Source organism: Oryctolagus cuniculus, chromosome 11 (assembly GCF_051225735.1).
Source record: "Oryctolagus cuniculus isolate XC-2025 breed Fujian yellow rabbit chromosome 11, ASM5122573v1, whole genome shotgun sequence".
In the NCBI taxonomy this organism is placed as follows: domain Eukaryota; kingdom Metazoa; phylum Chordata; class Mammalia; order Lagomorpha; family Leporidae; genus Oryctolagus; species Oryctolagus cuniculus.
Window position 1 is genome coordinate 108051723 of NC_142877.1, and position 17298 is coordinate 108069020.

A 17298-nucleotide genomic window follows, 5' to 3' on the forward strand; every position below is an offset into this window, starting at 1 on the left:
GGACGAGACAAGGAGAAGGAAGGACCGTTCAGGTAGAGGGAACAGCTTGTGCAAAGGCCCTGTGGCGGGAGGGGGATGAAGAGCAGCAGAGCTGAAAGGCAATGAGAGGAGCTGTACCACATTCTGCACGGCTTCTCCCAGCTCCCCTTGTTCACCTGCCTGGCTGTCAGACCCGCAGTGCAGTCTGAAGGCTTTCCCTACCTACTCAGAGCCCTCCCCCCTGTATCTCACAGGCATGACCCACAGTAAACCTCTCGTCTTCTTAACTGCCAGCGCCCAGCAGCGCAGAGCCCATGATGCCGCCGCAAAGCCGGATTTCGCCTTTACTCGCATTTCATTTGCTGTCAGCTCTCCGGGGCTGTCTTCAAAAGAAGGAAATGCAGAGGAGATTCCGATAGCGGGGTACCTTTGTCATGTCCATCATGGCTCACGAGCAAACAGCCGAGAATCAGCCCCCCTTTCCTTGCCAGCAGAGCCCCAATATGGTTCAGGTGTCTTCTCCTGCACCTGCTGTCATGGCTCAGGGGTAAAAATTCTAAATTCCCACAGCCAGCGACAGTCATCCTCTTTAACTCCCCGGTGGCAGGGTCACCAAGGGGCATGCCACCCAGTCCTGACTAATGAAACGGACCAGGAAGTGGTCTGGGTGCCTCTGGAGTTCATGAGAGACATGGGGAGGGAGAGAGCCCCTTGGCTGTTGGTGGGTATTGTGGGGTATGAGTGTGCTACCCTGAGTGGAAGCTAGGCTCATGGCAGGTGCCCAGGCAAAAGGAGAGAAGTGTAGCTAGAACCCAGGCTGCCAAAGGCATGGTGGGAAGCCCTTTATGGGTTGGGAAAACTGGGGCTTAGCCCTGTGCTCGCCCGCCTTTTGTTTTCTTCTTGTTGCCACCCATTTCCGCCACGTCCCTCCTCGCCTGCCTGCACACCTGATGGTTCTTTTTTCTTTTTTTAAATTTTTTTGACAGGCAGAGTGGACAGTGAGAGAGAAAGACAGAGAGAAAGGTCTTCCTTTGCCGTTGGTTCACCCTCCAATGGCTGCCGCGGCCGGCGCACCGCGCTGATCCGATGGCAGGAGCCAGGTGCTTCTCCTGGTCTCTCATGGGATGCAGGGCCCACCCAAGGACTTGGGCCATCCTCCACTGCACTCCCTGGCCACAGCAGAGAGCTGGCCTGGAAAAGGGGCAACCGGGACAGAATCCGGAGCCTCGACCGGGACTAGAACCCGGTGTGCTGGCGCTGCAAGGCAGAGGGTTAGCCTAGTGAGCTGCGGTGCCGGCCCTGATGGTTCTTGTTTGAAGATGGAAAACAGCAGCTAAGAGGTGTGATGGAAGCAGCCTGGAGAAGGAGGCTGAAAGGGGCCAGTCGGGAAATCGGGAAATGAGGCACGCATCGCTGATTTCCTTAGCACTCACTGTCTTAAAGAACGTCCGACTGCAAAGAGACTTTGTAAAATGAAATAAAATCAATTGCTGAAAAAGGAAGAGACAGCAGCCTTGCTCCTTCACTCCACATTAGGGAGGGAACTAACACTTATTGAGTGCTTGCTGTATGGCATTTTATAAGAAATTTTCATACATTGTCCCATCAAACGGCCTCACAACACCGTTGAATAAAACTTCAATGCCTCACCAAGGCCCATGACGGCCGGTGTGAGCTGACTGACAGCATTGACCGCCTCCCCTCTGCTCCAGCCCAGCCTCCCCCACCGGCCTTCTCTTCCGTTCAGGGAATCCATCAAGGCCAGCTCCCGCCCAGGGCTCCTGCCCTGGCCCTTCCTCTGCCTGGGACAATTTCCCATGCATCTTCTTGATTTCTTCCCTTGGAACTCACCTCAGCTCCAACACTCAGAGAGGCCTGCCTCGGCTGTCCCACCTAAAGCAGACCCATCCCCCTTCCCCTAGTCGCCTGGTCCAGGGCCCGCCCTGCTTTATTTTTTCCCACTGCACCTTGAGTGTGTGAAGTTACTTTATTTTGGTCTGTTTGCTCCCACTCGATGTTTCCACTCTGCGCTGTCCCCTGCTATCCCGAGGCATTTAGAGGAGTGGCTGCTGCAGAGTAGATGCTCAAATGAACAGGCAGGGTATGACCTTCGGAGACAGAGGGGGCCGATGTCCTCAGGCCAGAGACCACCAGGAACACGCTGTAGCTGAACAAGTTGGGTCTTTGAATGGCTCACCACACCAAAGGAGAATGCACCAAGGAGACAGCTCCTTAAGAGGGTGTTAGAAGATAATTCGGCCGGCACCGCGGCTCACTAGGCTAATCCTCCGCCTTGCGGCGCCGGCACACCAGGTTCTAGTCCCGGTCGGGGCGCCGGATTCTGTCCCGGTTGCCCCTCTTCCAGGCCAGCTCTCTGCTGTGGCCCGGGAGTGCAGTGGAGGATGGCCCAGGTGCTTGGGCCCTGCACCCCATGGGAGACCAGGAGAAGCACCTGGCTCCTGCCTTCGGATCAACGCGGTGCACCAGCCGCAGTGCGCCAGCCGCGGCGGCCATTGGAGGGTGAACCAACGGCAAAGGAAGACCTTTCTCTCTGTCTCTCTCTCTCACTGTCAGCTCTGCCTGTCAAAAAAAAAAAAAAAAAAAAAAAAAAAAAAAAAAAAAAAGATAATTCATGGCGGGATCGGCGCTGTGGCATAGCAGGTAAAGCCGCTGCCTGCAGTGCTGGCATCCCATATGCAATGGTTCAAGACCTGGCTGCTCCACTTCCTCTCCAGCCCTCTGCTATGGCTCAAGTGCTTGGGTCCCAGCACCTGCCTGGGAGACCTGGAAGAAGCCCCTGGCTTCAGATCAGCTCAGCTCTGGCTTTTGGGGCCATCTGGGGAGTGAACCAGCAGGTGGAAGACCTCTCTCTCCCTCTGTAACTCTGCCTCTCAAATAAATAAATAAGTAAATAAAAAGATGATAACTCATAGTTTTAGATTCATATTAGGTAATTTTGATTGGGATTTAAGAAAGAAGGGCTTAATTTTTTGGATTGGATATTTTCAGGAAGCAGGGACAATTTTTTTTAAAGATTAATTTATTTGAAAGGCAGAGTTACAAAGAGAGGGAGAGAGAGGAGAGAAAGGAAGAGGGGGGCAAGAGAGAGAGCGAGAGAGAAAAAGAGAGAGAATCTTACACCCCCTGGTTCACTGCCCAAGTGGCCATAATAGCCAGGGCTACACCAGCAGTCAGGAATTCCATTTGGATCTCACACATGTGGCAGGAGCCCTAGTACTCGGGCATCTTCCACTGCCTTCTCAGACGCACCAACACCCAGGGCTCAAACAGGTGCTCTCATGTGGGATGCTGGTATCACAGGCAGCAGCTTAACCCACCGTGCCACACAGTGGCCCCTCGATGGGTGTTCCTGATCTCATCTGTAAGGCAGGGAGTGGAACTGATAATGAACGGGCCAGCAACACTGTCACCAGGGAAGCGTCAGCAGCCATCATCCTAGCCAGGATAGGAGAGGGTTGGTGCTTTTGTGGTCTGCACAGTGGCGTCATTTTTGTCACTACTTAGACTAGATTACTGAGTGGCCTTGTTTTTCTCCCACTTCATCAGATATGGGCTTGCCTTGTGTGATGTTGTGTTCTGTGCAGCCAGGCTCAACAGCCAAGGGCCAGCTGGGAGCGTGGCGCTGGGTTCTGGATGTTGTCCCCAAATGTCCTAGGGTTGGAGTCCAGCACCAGATGGCACAGAAACAAGCAGGAATATTTGTTTCTTAAAAAAAAAAATCTTTATTTATTTGAAAGGCAGAATGACAGAGAGAAAGGGAGACAGACAGACACACAGAGATTCTTCCACTGTTGATTCGCTCTCCAAAATGCCTGCAGCAGCTGGGGCTGAGAAAGGCCAAAGCCCAGACCTCTATCCAGGTCTCCCATGTGGGTGCCAGGGACCCACGGACTTGGCTCATCAGCTGTGATCCCCCAAGCACACTATCATGAAGCAGAGCAGGGACTCAATCCCAGGCATTCACTCTGACCTGGAATGCGGGCATCCATCCCACGTGGCAGCTTCACCTGCACCACCACAATGCCCGCCAGAAGATTGCTTTTGGCTGTTCCATAGCCTCTCCTCCACCCATTCTGGATCTTTAGTGGAGGCCAAGGTAGAGAAGTCAACTGGGAATGCCCCATTTGTCCCAGGATTAGTGATCACCTCCGCACCGGCTCAGGTAGATGTAACTTTCAGATGGAGCACAGTGGATATTTTGTATTCTGCATGGTAGGGAGTGCTCCCTCTCACAGTCTCCTGGGAAGTCATGTTCAAAAGTTCTCCAGCGCCCTGGTGCCGGCTCAAGTTTTTCTCCAAACACAAGTGCATGGCTCCAGGAACGTCCTTTAACCAGTAGGCCAGGGTTGTCTGGGCTCCCACGACACCCTGTATTTCTTGGTTAACATCCTTGTTAGACCATAATTAATTTGTTTATAATGTGTCTGCCTGGTGAGACTGTCTCCCACATGTTTGTATCCCCGGAACTTAACAAAGAACTTGGCACGGGCCAGGCTGTCTGTAAATATTAAGTGAGTTTGAGATGGAGCTTTAATTCCTGGCTCGAATCCGCCTCACCAAGCATTTAAGGAGTCTGTTTTGCCAGCCAGGAGGAGACTGTGGAATATCTGATAGTCCTTGCCTTCCAGGAACTCGTATCTAACAGATTTAAGGGTACTTAATATTTAAGGGTACTTAATATTATCATTTTCTGCGTGCGATGTAGCTGGGATGTCGCCACGAACAGGTTCTGGAACTTTCCTGAAGCCCACCAACCCTTAGGCTGACAGCTCGCGGTTGTGCCATGAAATCTGAGCCGAGGTTCTGAGCCCTAGAGTGTAGACATCGCGCTGACAGGCATTTTTCAGGCAGAGTTAGTTGATTTGACCAACCTGGGGAAAAACTCAGGTCTCGTGCTAGGCCGTGCGGATGGGAAAACAGAGATTCTGGCTTCAGAACCGAACGCAACGGTCTTCAATCGCGGTCCCCGCGGAGCCCCTCGCCGCTCAGTTCCTCTCCTCACACAGCTGGGCAGGGAAGAGAAGCCGGCGGAGGAAAAGAAAAAAGCCAAGGCGGTAGAAGGGGCGCAGGTGAGCATCCTCCGCCCCGCCCCCGCCGGCCACGCCCTCGCCCCCAAACCCACTTCAAACTCCCGCCCCCTCTTAACGACGACCAATGTCCGGGCGAGGAGCGCGCAGAAGGCTGCGGATTGGCCGACGCCGCGGTTGCCGCGGTGACGGGTGGGTCCCGCGGGGGTCCCCGAGCGGGGCCGGGACCCGGGGCGCCCGGAGGTTTCCGCTCAGCTCGCCGCGGCCCCCGGCGGCGGGAGGGGCGTCCCCCGCGCGCCCCCCGCGCGCCCCCCGCCGGCCTCCCGCTTCCCCCGCGCGCCGCCCGGCGTCTCCGTCTCCGCCCCCAGGACCTGCGGCCGCCAGCTCCGGAGCGCGGCTTCCCGGGCCGGCGGCGCGATGGGCTGCGGGAACTCCACCGCCACCAGCGCGAGCGCGGGCCGAGGTGAGCGCCTGCGGCGGGGTTCCTAAGGGAGGCGGCGGGAGGGAAGGTGCGGGACCTGGGGCCGGGGAGGGCGCGCTTCCCGCAGGTCGGTCCGCTGGCGCGGGGGCGGGCGCGCGGTCGGGCTGCGGGGTCCGCACCCTCGGCCGCGAGCCGGCTCGCTCTCCTCGGCCCCCAGCCCTGACCCCGACACGCGGGACCCTGGAAAAGTGCGGCGGAGCGAGTCGGGACTTTTCTGGGGGCGGGGGCCGGGGACTGCAGCCCGGGCTCCAGACGCGCGTCGGTGCGGGTGTGGATGCCTCAGACCCGCGGGGGCTGCTCCGCTCTTTCCGTGAGAAGCCGCAGCCGTGTTGGCTGCATGAGGTGCGGCTGTGAAAAAAAAAATTTTTTTTTTTTTCATTTGAAACACGTTTGGAAACTTCTTTCTACCACGCTGCGTCGTGTTGATTGGCATGGCTTTTTAGATTCCCCGGAGCCAGCCGGGCTCCGTATGCGGTGACCCCCAAGACTCGGCCCGCCGTGCCGGATGTACTTGAGGCGGCCTGTGTCCTGTTTTGAGGGACATCCGCGGGCCCCCTTTGGTGTCCTGGATCAGCGGCGCCCGCCCGCTCCGATGGAGCCCCGTCGGGTGCCCCACGCCGCCCCGGCCGGCTGATGCTGGCGCCTCGGCGGCGGTGGACGCGCCTGCAATGTCTCCGTGACCTTGGGTCTGTCACTTGCTCCAGCCTCGGCTCGGGGAGAAAGATGCGGCTTAACAACTCATGCCTCGTTTGTTCGTTGGTTTTGATGTTCTCGTTGCATGTGAATGGGCCCAGCTTTGACCATCATCCGTGACCCGCGCACGTGGGGCATTCGGTTTCCAAAAGAGGAGAAGGCGAATGAACGCAGGAAGTGATTCATAAGGAGAGTTTATCTCGTTCCTGGAACCTCTACCGTGTTGAATGAATTTTCTGCCCCTGAGCTGGGCGGAGGGCTGCTGGGAACAGCCTTGTACAAACCTTGAGCCGGTGGGGGTAGGGGGCAGGGTGTCAGTCTTCCCGGGGCTGGAACCGGGTCAGGGCCACAGCCTGCCTTCAGGATTGTCTGGGTGTGCCAGGCCCTGTGTGTGCACCCTACCCTAAAAAGCTCCAGAACATTAAAAAAAAAAAAAAAAGGTTCTTAACACGTTTCAAGTGGAGCTCAGTTTCCTGCATTCACATTTTTATCTATTAAGGAGCTGTGTGTCAGGTTTGGGGGTGGGAGGCATGTGATTGGCAAAAGAAAATTGGAGCTCCTTATTAAGACTCTTTTTTTTTTTTTTTTTTTTTTTAAGGGATGTTTAGTTACAGTGAGGGAAACCCGCGTCCTCACTTTTGGTTCTTGCCCCTCTTAAGGCTGGCTCCGTGGTAAAAATTACTTGCCATTCAGATCAGCGCAAGATAGCGAGTGGAAACCTTAGCAGAGGTTGGCGAAGAATTCGTGGAGCAGGGTGCTGTTGCCTTGCTGAGTTGCTGGGTCTGCCCTGGGTCTTTGAGAAGTCGCCCTCCTGCTGGCTGGCTTTGGGGTTGGGTCATTGTTATTTTGCTCTTTTCTGTCGGCTGGTGGTAGGAATGAGTCTAGTTTCAGAAAGGAAATGCATCAGTGTGAGAGATGTGGGGTTGAGAAAAATAAACAGCAAGGCAGCACTGCTGAAATGTTTCACCTGTGAACTTTGATATCTGCATTAAGTCAGCTATTGTCCAAGTTACAAGCTTGGACTGAAGCCAAGCGATAAGAAAAGTATTAAACAAAAATCAGTGTTGTCCTCATCCTCCGAGCACTTTGAGTGTACAACTTCTGAAATGCTCCAGGAATCATGCCATTCAACAGCTACACTGAACTTTTCAGGAAAAAAAAAAAAAGTAGGCGAGGTTGAAAAGGTGTCGTGTTGACGCGGCCGAAGGCTGCTTGCGGATTGTGGCAGCCGGGGAGTGAGGCTTTGCGGCTCGCGGGACTGTGGGTGTCACATTTGCTTTTCTGAGCTGCGCTCCCTTCCTCTATACAATGGGGATAATTGGACGTCTGAGGGCTTATGTGAAGCTCAGAAATTAGCTCGTGTGGGAAGGCGCTCTGTAAACTGTGATTACCATAGAGGAGTCAAAAAAAATGATTACCCTGTTGAGGACCAAGTGGCTTTCCTCGACGGACCTGCTCCTGTGCCTTAGCACACATTATCATGATGTCCTCAAACCTGAAACCGTTCCAAGCCTTGTGGGACTCCCTCCGTGAGTCCGGTGTTTGCCCTTTCTCTGGGCTGTCTGGGCGACTGCCTTTCTTGGCTTTTGTCTGGTGAACTTGGTCAGTGTGACAGATGGCTGTGCCGTGGTGTACTTGAGTGAATGTGGTGTCCTGTGTCCCAGGGGATGTGCAGCAGCGTGCTCAGTGGCCGTAAGGAACAGCGGGTAATAGATGGGTAACTTGGTAACTCGGGGTAGATTTGCCCCTCCCCTAGATTTCTTTCCCAGGTGCATTAGCAGGGAGCTGGATCGGAAGTGGAGCAGCCCATATGGGATGCCGGTGCTGCAGGTGGTGGCTTAGCCTTCTATACCACAATGCTGGCCCCTGCAGGCTTCTACAAGGTTCACCCCATGTGCAGAGCACTCTACTGGGAACGTTGAGGGGGCAAGGCTGGGGGTGGCCAATATGGTGGCTGCAGAATGAAATCCAGAGAGAGGCTGATGGTCTGGGTGGAAGGATTAAGCATGTGGGTATGGTTGTGCAGCAGTCTGTGACAGACTGCACCTTGACCATCAAAATGCACAGGAAAATGTACCTGATGCAGCTTAATCAGAGCAGCCTTTCTGGAGGAGGTGAGCCGCAGCTTAGACGGGATTGTTAGGACTTGTTTAAGTGAAGAAGGGCTCTCCATTTTCATCTTTTTTTTAAAAAAATTATTTATTTGAAAGGCAGAGTGAGATGGAGAAGTCTTCCATCAGCTGGTTCACTTCCTAAAAGACAGCAACAGTTGGGGCTGGGCCAACCTGAAGCCAGGACCTTGAAGCTCCATCCTAGTCTCCCTGGTCTGGGTGGCAGGGGTCCCAGTACCTGTGCCAACTTCCGCTGTTTTCCCAGGTGTGTTAGCAGGGAGCTGGACTGGAAGCAGAGCAGCCAGAGCTTGAAGGTGCACTCCGATGAGAGATGTGTGCCTTGCAAGGGCATTGAAGGGCGTATGGGCAGCTGCTTAACCTACAGCGCCACAGTGCTGGCCCCTGGGTTTAATGTTTTAATATCAAATCGCTGTCTGCATAGGAACTTGATTTTTTTCCCATCTTAGAAACATAGTAGAAGGGCTTCTTGTATTTTCCATTTCATGAGGATTCGGTTTATTTTATCTTTGCAGAGTCCAAAGTCTAAACCCTAAAGTATAGAAAAAAATACCTGGAGTAAATGATCTACTTTAAAGTGTCACATTGCTTCAGGCAGGGACTGTCCCTCCGCACCTGCAGCCTAATGCCGTGTCCCCCTTGCTTTTCCTGGACCGTCCCCTACCTGGGCAGAGATGAGCGCACCTGCTTACCTGCAGCAGCTCAGCCAGCCCCTTTCATGCGGTGACATGTGAGTGTGACAGTTTGAGACTTTGTAACCTATGGCAGGAGGGGGCTTCAAAGTCTGGGTGGCTCCAGGTGCCTCAAGCAGCCGCTTCCAGTGCAGGCTAAGGCTGTGAACATTTTTTGCAGAAGCAATGATTTCAAAAGTTGTGTCGCCTCACGATATTTGGTTACTTTGCTTCGTTGGAGTTTTTCTGCCCGAAGTTTGGCAACTCTCCGGCTGTCACTTTTTTTTAAAGTTGAGAGGCAGAGAGCTAGACAGAGAGGCACAGAGACATCTCTCATCTGCTGGGTCACTCCCCAAAGTCCACAACAGCTGGGACTGGGCCAGGGTGAGGCCAAGAGCCAGGGAAGCAGTCCCGGTCTCTGACGCGGGTGGCAGGGACCCGTGTCCTTGAAGCCGTCACCTGCTGCCTCCCAGGTGTGCATGAGCAGGAAGCTGGAACCTGGAGTGGAGACAGGGCTCCAGCCCAAACACTGCGGTGTGAAATGCAGGTGTCCCAGGTGGCGTCCCTACCGCCAGGCCAGTGCCTGGCTCCTGGCTTCAGCCCGGCCCAGACCTGGCTGCTGTGGCCTTTTGAGGAGTGAACCAGCTAGTCTGAGGGCTCCTTTCTGTTTCTCTGTCTCTGTCTCGCTCTGTCCCTCTGCCTTTCAAACCAATATATAAATCTCTCTCTTTTTTTTTTTTTGGAAGGATGTGTCTCTAATGGCTGTGCTATTTATATAATAGTCTGTGGAGGAGGTGCTTAATAATGATTTATCCTGGTTTATCAGTGTCCTCAGGGAATTAATATAATCCTTTTGGGTTCAATTATTTAGATCAGTTATTTCCTTGTCCTCAATTAGCGAGGTAATTGCCTTTTCTTTTGCTGCAGCCATATTGGTACAAGCTTAATTTACAGCCGTAAAGGATTGAGTAGTGTTGAAGTGATGGGATGCCTTCAGCATTAGTCTACCATGGGGGGAAATCCTACAAGAGAGAATTCATCACCTCTGCTCAGCGAAGAACCGGAAGCTCCCTGTCATTCCTTCCCTTCCTTAAACACGCCGGCCCCTCCCTCTCCTGTTTGCTGTCTGGGGCACCTTTGCTGATATTTTGTTAATGTCTTGTTTCTTTGTTCCCCTCCCCAAGGGGGTAGGCCTACTGACCAGCCCATCAGCCACCTTCACTGCTTCTGGACCGCTCCCTCATTGTCAGGGGATTTTTTGATAGAAAATTAAATCCTGGCTATGATGAGCATTTGGGGAGTGAAACAGCAGATAGAAGCTCTGTGTCCCCCACTCCCCTATCTGCCTTTCAAATCAATCAGTCTTTAAAAAAAAAATTAAGTTCTAAATTATGTGGGCACACTGTGACTGATGTAGCAATTGAGAGAATGAATTACCAGAGAGCTTCAAATATTCCAGTGAAAATGGACCGAAAGGATAAGAAGCGTATTCTGTGAGCTTGTTTTGAAACCCTTTTGTAAAACTTCAAGCAGTCCTGGAAGCCTGCTAGGGGGAGGCAGACCTGGGTCATGCTTTGAAGAACAGGGAAGGTTCGGATAAGCAGAAAATGGTGGGAGGGCACTTTTAGTGCTATGTCAAGTCTGAGAGACAGCAGTGGGCTTGGAGTGTTTCCGGGCACGAAGGTGTCTTGCCTGGCTTAGCAGTTCCCTTAGGTTGCGGGGTGATGGGAAGGAGGGAAGCATGATTAAGAGCAGTTACCTAGAGCTGTCAGAGCCTGCATACTGGCGTTACTCAGGCCAAAGGTAAGGTCGGGGGGGGGGGGGAAGGTCATCAGTTTGTCCTTGGAAGTGTGGGGTTCGCGGTGTAGACGCCGAAGGAAGAGACGCAGAGTTATACCTGCACGGGCAGTTGTCACTGGGGCAACAGAATCAAGAAGTTCCGTGGTCACTCCTCGGCTCCAATTCCCAGAATTCACATTGCAACCCTGGGCATTACTGTAAAAGGTGTCCTAAGTAAATTATTCATTTTTGCCATGAGCCATTCACAGCTCAATGTAGACATCCTGTTCTGGCAATACCAATGCCAGAATACCAATGCCTTATGTGAGAAGGCTTCAAAAAGTTTGTGAAAAGTGGAATTGAAAAATGATTTTGGGGGACTGGCGTTGTGGTGCAGTGAGTTAAACCACTGCCTGTGATGCCAGCATCCTATGTCATTATGCCTGTTGGAGTCCCGGCTGCTCCACTTCCAATCCACTTCCCTACTTATGCACCTGAGAAGGCAGCAGGTGATGGCCCATGTCCCTGGACCTCTGCCACCCATGTGGGAGACCAGGGTGGACTTCCCAACTCCTGACCTCCCCCACACCAGCCTCCAAGTGTTGTGGCCACTTGGGGAGTGAACCAGCAGGTGGAAAAATCTTTCTGTCACTCTACCTTTCAAATCAGTAAATAATCCTGTAAAAAACGGATGTTTGTGCAAAGATTTTTGGAATACATGCATAGTTTTTTCTTTATGCATTTTCCATTAACTTGAAGGCCCTTTGTATCTACATTTCTTTTTTCTTTCTTTCTTTTTTTTTTTTTTTTTGACTGGCAGAGTGGACAGTGAGAGAGAGAGAGAAAGGTCTTCCTTTGCCGTTGGTTCACCCTCTAATGGCCGCTGCGGCCGGCGCACTGCGCTGATCCGATGGCAGGAGCCAGGTACTTCTCCTGGTCTCCCATGGGGTGCAGGGCCCAAGCACTTGGGCCATCCTCCACTGCACTCCCGGGCCTCAGCAGAGAGCTGGCCTGGAAGAGGGGCAACCGGGACAGAATCCGGTGCCCCGACCGGGACTAGAACCCGGTGTGCCGGCGCCGCAAGGCGGAGGATTAGCCTAGTGAACCGTGGCGCCAGCTTGTATCTACATTTCTTTATGGCTGACTTTATTTTATTTTCTCCTAAAGTATAACTACTCAACAGGGACAACCTGTAAACAAAGCTTTTCGGCCAGAGCTTCTGTATTCATTGACATAATTTTGTATTTCTGGAACACATTGACCTAATTTTTTTCCTCCATTATTTGAAGAAATTACTTATGAATCTGTTCTTTAAAAATCTATTTTAATTTGCAAGTCAGAGAAAGAGAGAGCGGTCTCGTCCACCAGTTCACTCCCCAAATGCCTGCAGTAGTCAGGCTGGGCAGGGGCAGGAGCTGGGAGCTGGGAGCTCAGTCCAGGTCTCCCACGAGAGTGTCAGGAACCCAGATACCTCTCCATCACCACTGCCTCCTAGGGTCTGCACCCACCGGAACTGGAGCTGGATCCTAACCCAGGTACCCCAGTGCGGAATGCCAGTGTCTCAACTGCTGGGCTAAATGCCCACTCTGGAATCTAAACTTTCTATTGGCTTCTTAAAAATAAACCTGACTTTGGATGAGCTAAAGAGCTGTTGTGCCACTTCTTTGGCTGTGCTGAGACTATGACAGTTTTAGGACTTTTATGTGTCAGAAGAGCCCTAGCAAGCTTCAGAATTAAACAGTTTTGTCTCTTTTTCTTTCTTTTTTTTGGGTAAGATTTATATAGCTCTGAGAGGGACGTTTTCTCTTACAGAACAAAGCGTGTTTTTATTGATTGCCAGAAGAGCCGTAGTCATTTTGTTTCTAATCATTTATGCTGAAAGAAGAGAGATTTGAGAATCTTTAGTATTGTTATAAATGCTTTTTAAAAAAGATTTATTTATTTAAAAGGCAGGGTAACAGAGAGAGAGGGGGAGACAGAGAGAGAAGAGATCTTCTGTCCGCTGATTCAGTCCTCAAATGGCCACAACAGCTGGGCAGTGCCAGGCCAGAGCCAGGAGCCTAGAACTCCCACGTGGCTGCAGGGCCCAGGCACTTGGGCCGTCTTCCACTGCTTTTCCAGGCGCATTAGCAGCGAGCGGGGTCGAGTGCAGCAGCCAGGCCCTGAACCGGTGCTCAGATGGGATGCTGGTGTCACAGGCAGTGGCTTCATCCAGAGCAGCACTGTGCCAGCCCCATAAGTTCTTCACATACATCATCTTATTTTTAAAAATTTTATTTATATTTACTTGACAGGCCGAGTTACAGAGAGAGAGAGGGAGACACACAGAGAGAGATCTTCCATCTGCTGGTTCTCTCCCTAGAGCTGGGCCAGGCTGAAGCCAGGAGCTGGGAGCTTCATCTTGGTCTCCCACGTGGGTGCAGGGGCCCGAGCACTTGGGTCATCCTTCACTGCTTTCCCAGGCTATAGCATAGAGCTGGATTGGAAGTGACTCAGCTGGGACCTGAACCGGTGCCCATATGGGATGCTGGTGCTGCACCTCTATGCCTGCTATACCACAACGCCGGCCCCAGCAGTAGTGAAGATTTTAATGGGTAGTGTGCCTTAGTCTTCTTATATAACAGGTTGGTTAAATCTCAAAGGAACATCTGTAGGAATCAAGATATTGTACCTGGATGTCTTCAAAAAGTTCACGAAACATGTATTATGAAAAAAATCCTACGTATAGACTTAAAATTACTTTAAATTAAAAGCTTTTTTGCTTTTCATTTACTTCAAAGAAGGAATGACAGAGAGAGAGAGAGAGAGACAGACAGACAGAAAGAGGTATCTTCCACTCACTGGTTCACTCCCCAAATGCCTGCAAAACCCCCGGGGTGGGCCAGGATGCAGCCGGGAGCCCAGAACTCCACCCTGGCTTCACACATGGGTGGCAGGGTCCAAAATCCTTGAGCCATCATCTGCTGCCTCCCGGGCTGCATTCTCAGGGAGCCGGAGTTGCCGGGGCTTGAATGGACACTGCGGTGATGGGATGCTGGGGTGGCACCTTGCTCCACTCTGCTACAACACCCACCCCCGAAAACTTTTGCACCGAAGTAAACTTACCTTTAAGATTTTTTATTTAAAGATTTATTTTTTTATTTGAAAGTCAGAGCTACACAGAGATAGAAAGAGATATTTTCTATCCTCTGATTCACTTCCTAGATAGCCACAATACTTGAAGCCAGGAACCTGGAACTCCATCCAGGTCTTCCACACATGGGTGCAAGGACCCAAGTACTTGGGCCATCTTCCTCTGCTCTCCCGGGCACATTAGCAGGAGCTGGATCGGAAATGCAGCAGCCGGGAGCAGCTGGTGCCCATATGGGATGCCAGCGTTGCAGGCGGCACAGTTTAGTTCACTGTGCTGCAATGCCAGCCTCTAAAAATTTATTTTCTTTAAAAATTGTGAGCGAGACAGGTAGGCAAAGAATGATCTCCCATTTACTGGTTTACTCCCAAATGTTCTTAATAGCTGGGACTGGGCCAAGGCTCGAGCCAGGAGCCTGAACTTGGTACAGGCTCACTGCTGCCTCTTGGGAGATGAGCTGGGGCTGAGAGGTGAACTCTGGTTCTGAGCGGTAGCCTGGAATTCCGTCGGTCCCTCACGCCGCTGGCAGGGGCTGGCACACCGAAGCCATCGCCTGCAGGAAGTTGGATTGGACGTGGAGTGGCTGGCACTCGAGCTGGAAGTCTGGTACCCGTTGCAGGTGTCTCGAGTGGCAGGTTCACGCACCATGCTGTGACGTCGGCCCCTCTAAACTTACCCTTTAATTCCCCTTTTCCTGGACATTTTGTAGTGTGCTCATGTCTGTCTGCTTAAAATTGCTCATCTGATACAGTATGTTGCTTCTGGCTTGCTTGATCACTCACTCACTAGGAGTATAGTTTTGTGTTTTTGGAAGGTATGATATGTTCCTTTTGTCTCCTTCCAAATACTAATGTTTTCTATTTCTTCTCAAAAGAGGGTTTCTTTTTATGAGGAAGGGCAGGAGAGGGGTAAGAAGGCCAAGTGGATTGAGTCGCGGGCCCGAACACCCACGTGTGTGCCCTAATCCGTGGAGTGAGTGTGACCTGATTGGGATAGAAGAGTCTTTGCAAACGCGGTGAAGTGCCAGATGTTGCCATCAGGAGCTCACACATGGGTGGGCCCTCAGTCCCTTGCTGTGTCCCCAGAAGAGAAGGGGGAGGACAGAGACACAGATTGGCCAAGGTGACGCACTCAACGCCTGCGAAAGCCGCGTGAGCCGAGGGCTGCAGTCTTCCTCCACGGCCTCTAGGGGGAGCCAGGCCGTGCTGCTGCCTTGGCTGCTTGCTTCTGGCCTCAGCAAGAAAAATGTCTTGCTGCTATGTTATAACAGTCACCCAGTTGTTGGTGATTTGTTACAGCAGCCGGAGGAGGCCCATACAGAAGGGTCTCTTCTGCAGCAGTTCAGGAGTGGGACAAAGTCAGAACACAAGAAAATACTGCTAAAGTTTCTGTGTAGCTGGAACGTGAATAATTATTTGCTGAAATAAATATTTCACAGTACCATCTCCATGTGATTCACACAAACTTCAAGGCTGCTCAGAGGTTCAGTTGGTATTAGGGCACTGCGGTTTTTTTTTTTTTTTTTTTTTTTTGACAGGCAGAGTTAGAGACAGAGAGAAAGGTCTTCCTTCTGTTGGTTCACCCCCAAAATGGCCGCCACGGCCAGCGTGCTGCACTGATCTGAAGCCAGGAGCCAGGTGCTTCCTCCTGGTCTCCCATGCGGGTGCAGGGCCCAAGCACTTGGGCCATCCTCCACTGCCTTCCCGGGCCACAGCAGAGAGCTGGACTGGAAGAAGAGCAATCAGGACAGAACCAGCGCCCCAACTGGGACTAGAACCCAGAGTACCGACACCGCAGGCGGAGGATTAGCCAAGTGAGCCACAGCGCCGGCCGGCACTGCTTTTTTATATAAAAATAAGACGAGTATCGGAGAAATTCTGTCTCCACCCTCTGGAGTTGGTGGCTGGCCGAGCAGGTTTAAGGGCGCGGTGCCAGGGGACCGTCCCCCATTTCCATCACTGGCTTCAAGTGTTGGTCCCTCAGATTCCCACGTGTCTGTCAACTTGGCTACAAGTTCAGGGCTTCCCACATGCCCTGTGTACACTGTCAACAGTTTGTAGGATGGCTGCCTGAACTGGAAAGACACTAAACTCACTTGCTGTCATAGAGGATACAAGTGAACAGCCCTGGGAGGAGATCCCCACGGAGCTGGGGTGCACCACCCTTCCCGCACATGGATGAGCTCACTGAACCCCGTGCTTCTAGAGGTACATTTTTTTTTTTTTTTTTGACAGGCAGAGTGGACAGTGAGAGAGAGAGACAGAGAGAAAGGTCTTCCTTTTGCCGTTGGTTCACCCTCCAATGGCTGCCGCGGCCGGCGCGCTGCAGCCGGCGCACCGCGCTGATCCGATGGCAGGAGCCAGGAGCCAGGTGCTTTTCCTGGTCTCCCATGGGGTGCAGGGCCCAAGCACCTGGGCCATCCTACACTGCACTCCCTGGCCACAGCAGAGGGCTGGCCTGGAAGAGGGGCAACTGGGACAGAATCCGGCGCCCCGACCGGGACTAGAACCCGGTGTGCCGGCGCCGCTAGGCGGAGGATTAGCCTATTGAGCCGCGGCGCCGGCCTAGAGGTACATTTGCGAGTGTGGTTCATTAGGTCACTGGCCACTGGTGGTTAGCTCTGCCTCCAGCTCTAGCTGGTGATGATTTGGGGAGGGTTGGCTCTGAGCCTTCCAGGCTTCTGGTCAAGGCTTGGTCATTTTGGTGACCAGCCCCAGCCTGAGGTTAACTAGGGGCTCAACAAGAGTCACCTCATTAGTACAAAAAAAGACCCCTGTCACCCTTGTCACTCAGGATGTCCTGAGGGTTTTGGGAGCTCTGTGTTAAGAACAAGGAAACAAAATCAAGGATCTTTCTGTGGGGGCCAGTGCTGTGGCACAGTGGGTTTAGCTGCTGCCTGTGGTGCCAACATCCCATATGGGCACTGGTCAAGTCCACTTCTGATCCAGCTCCCTGCTAATGTGCCTGGGAAAGCAGTGGAAGATGGCTCAAGTACTTAGGCCCCTGCACCCATATGGGAGACCCAGAAGAAGCCCCTGGCTTGGGCCTGGCCCAGTCACTAGCAGCCCTGGCTATTTGGGGAGTGAACCAGCAAATGGAAGATCTCTCTTTGTCTCTCTGTGTCTCCTCCGTCTCTCTGTGACTCTGCCTTTCAAATAAATAAATAAATCTCTAAAAAGAAAAAGCTTTTTCTATGATCTCACAGTATCAGGTGAAGTTTTATGAATATATAAGGTGAGTTTGTGCTTTTTTTTTTTTTTTTTTGCTATGCATTTTTGAGTAACTAAGACTTTTGCCTTGGAGACTCATGGATAAAGCAGTCAAATCTTTCAAAGCGTATGGAATCAAAGGCATATATGAGGATGGCGAAATGAGGTGATACTGTGAA

General features: G+C 52.3%; 1 protein-coding gene across 1 annotated transcript in view; it reads left to right on the forward strand.

Moving 5' to 3' along the window:
- The first annotated feature begins 5229 nt into the window (after positions 1-5229).
- The window catches only part of C11H12orf75 (chromosome 11 C12orf75 homolog), a 54060-nt gene continuing 41991 nt past the window's right edge, over positions 5230-17298 (forward strand). Inside the window, exon 1 of the mRNA XM_051844930.3 lies at positions 5230-5490. Coding sequence (XP_051700890.3) covers positions 5445-5490 — 46 coding nt within the window. The 5' untranslated portion in view covers positions 5230-5444. The remainder of the gene's footprint in view (positions 5491-17298) is intronic.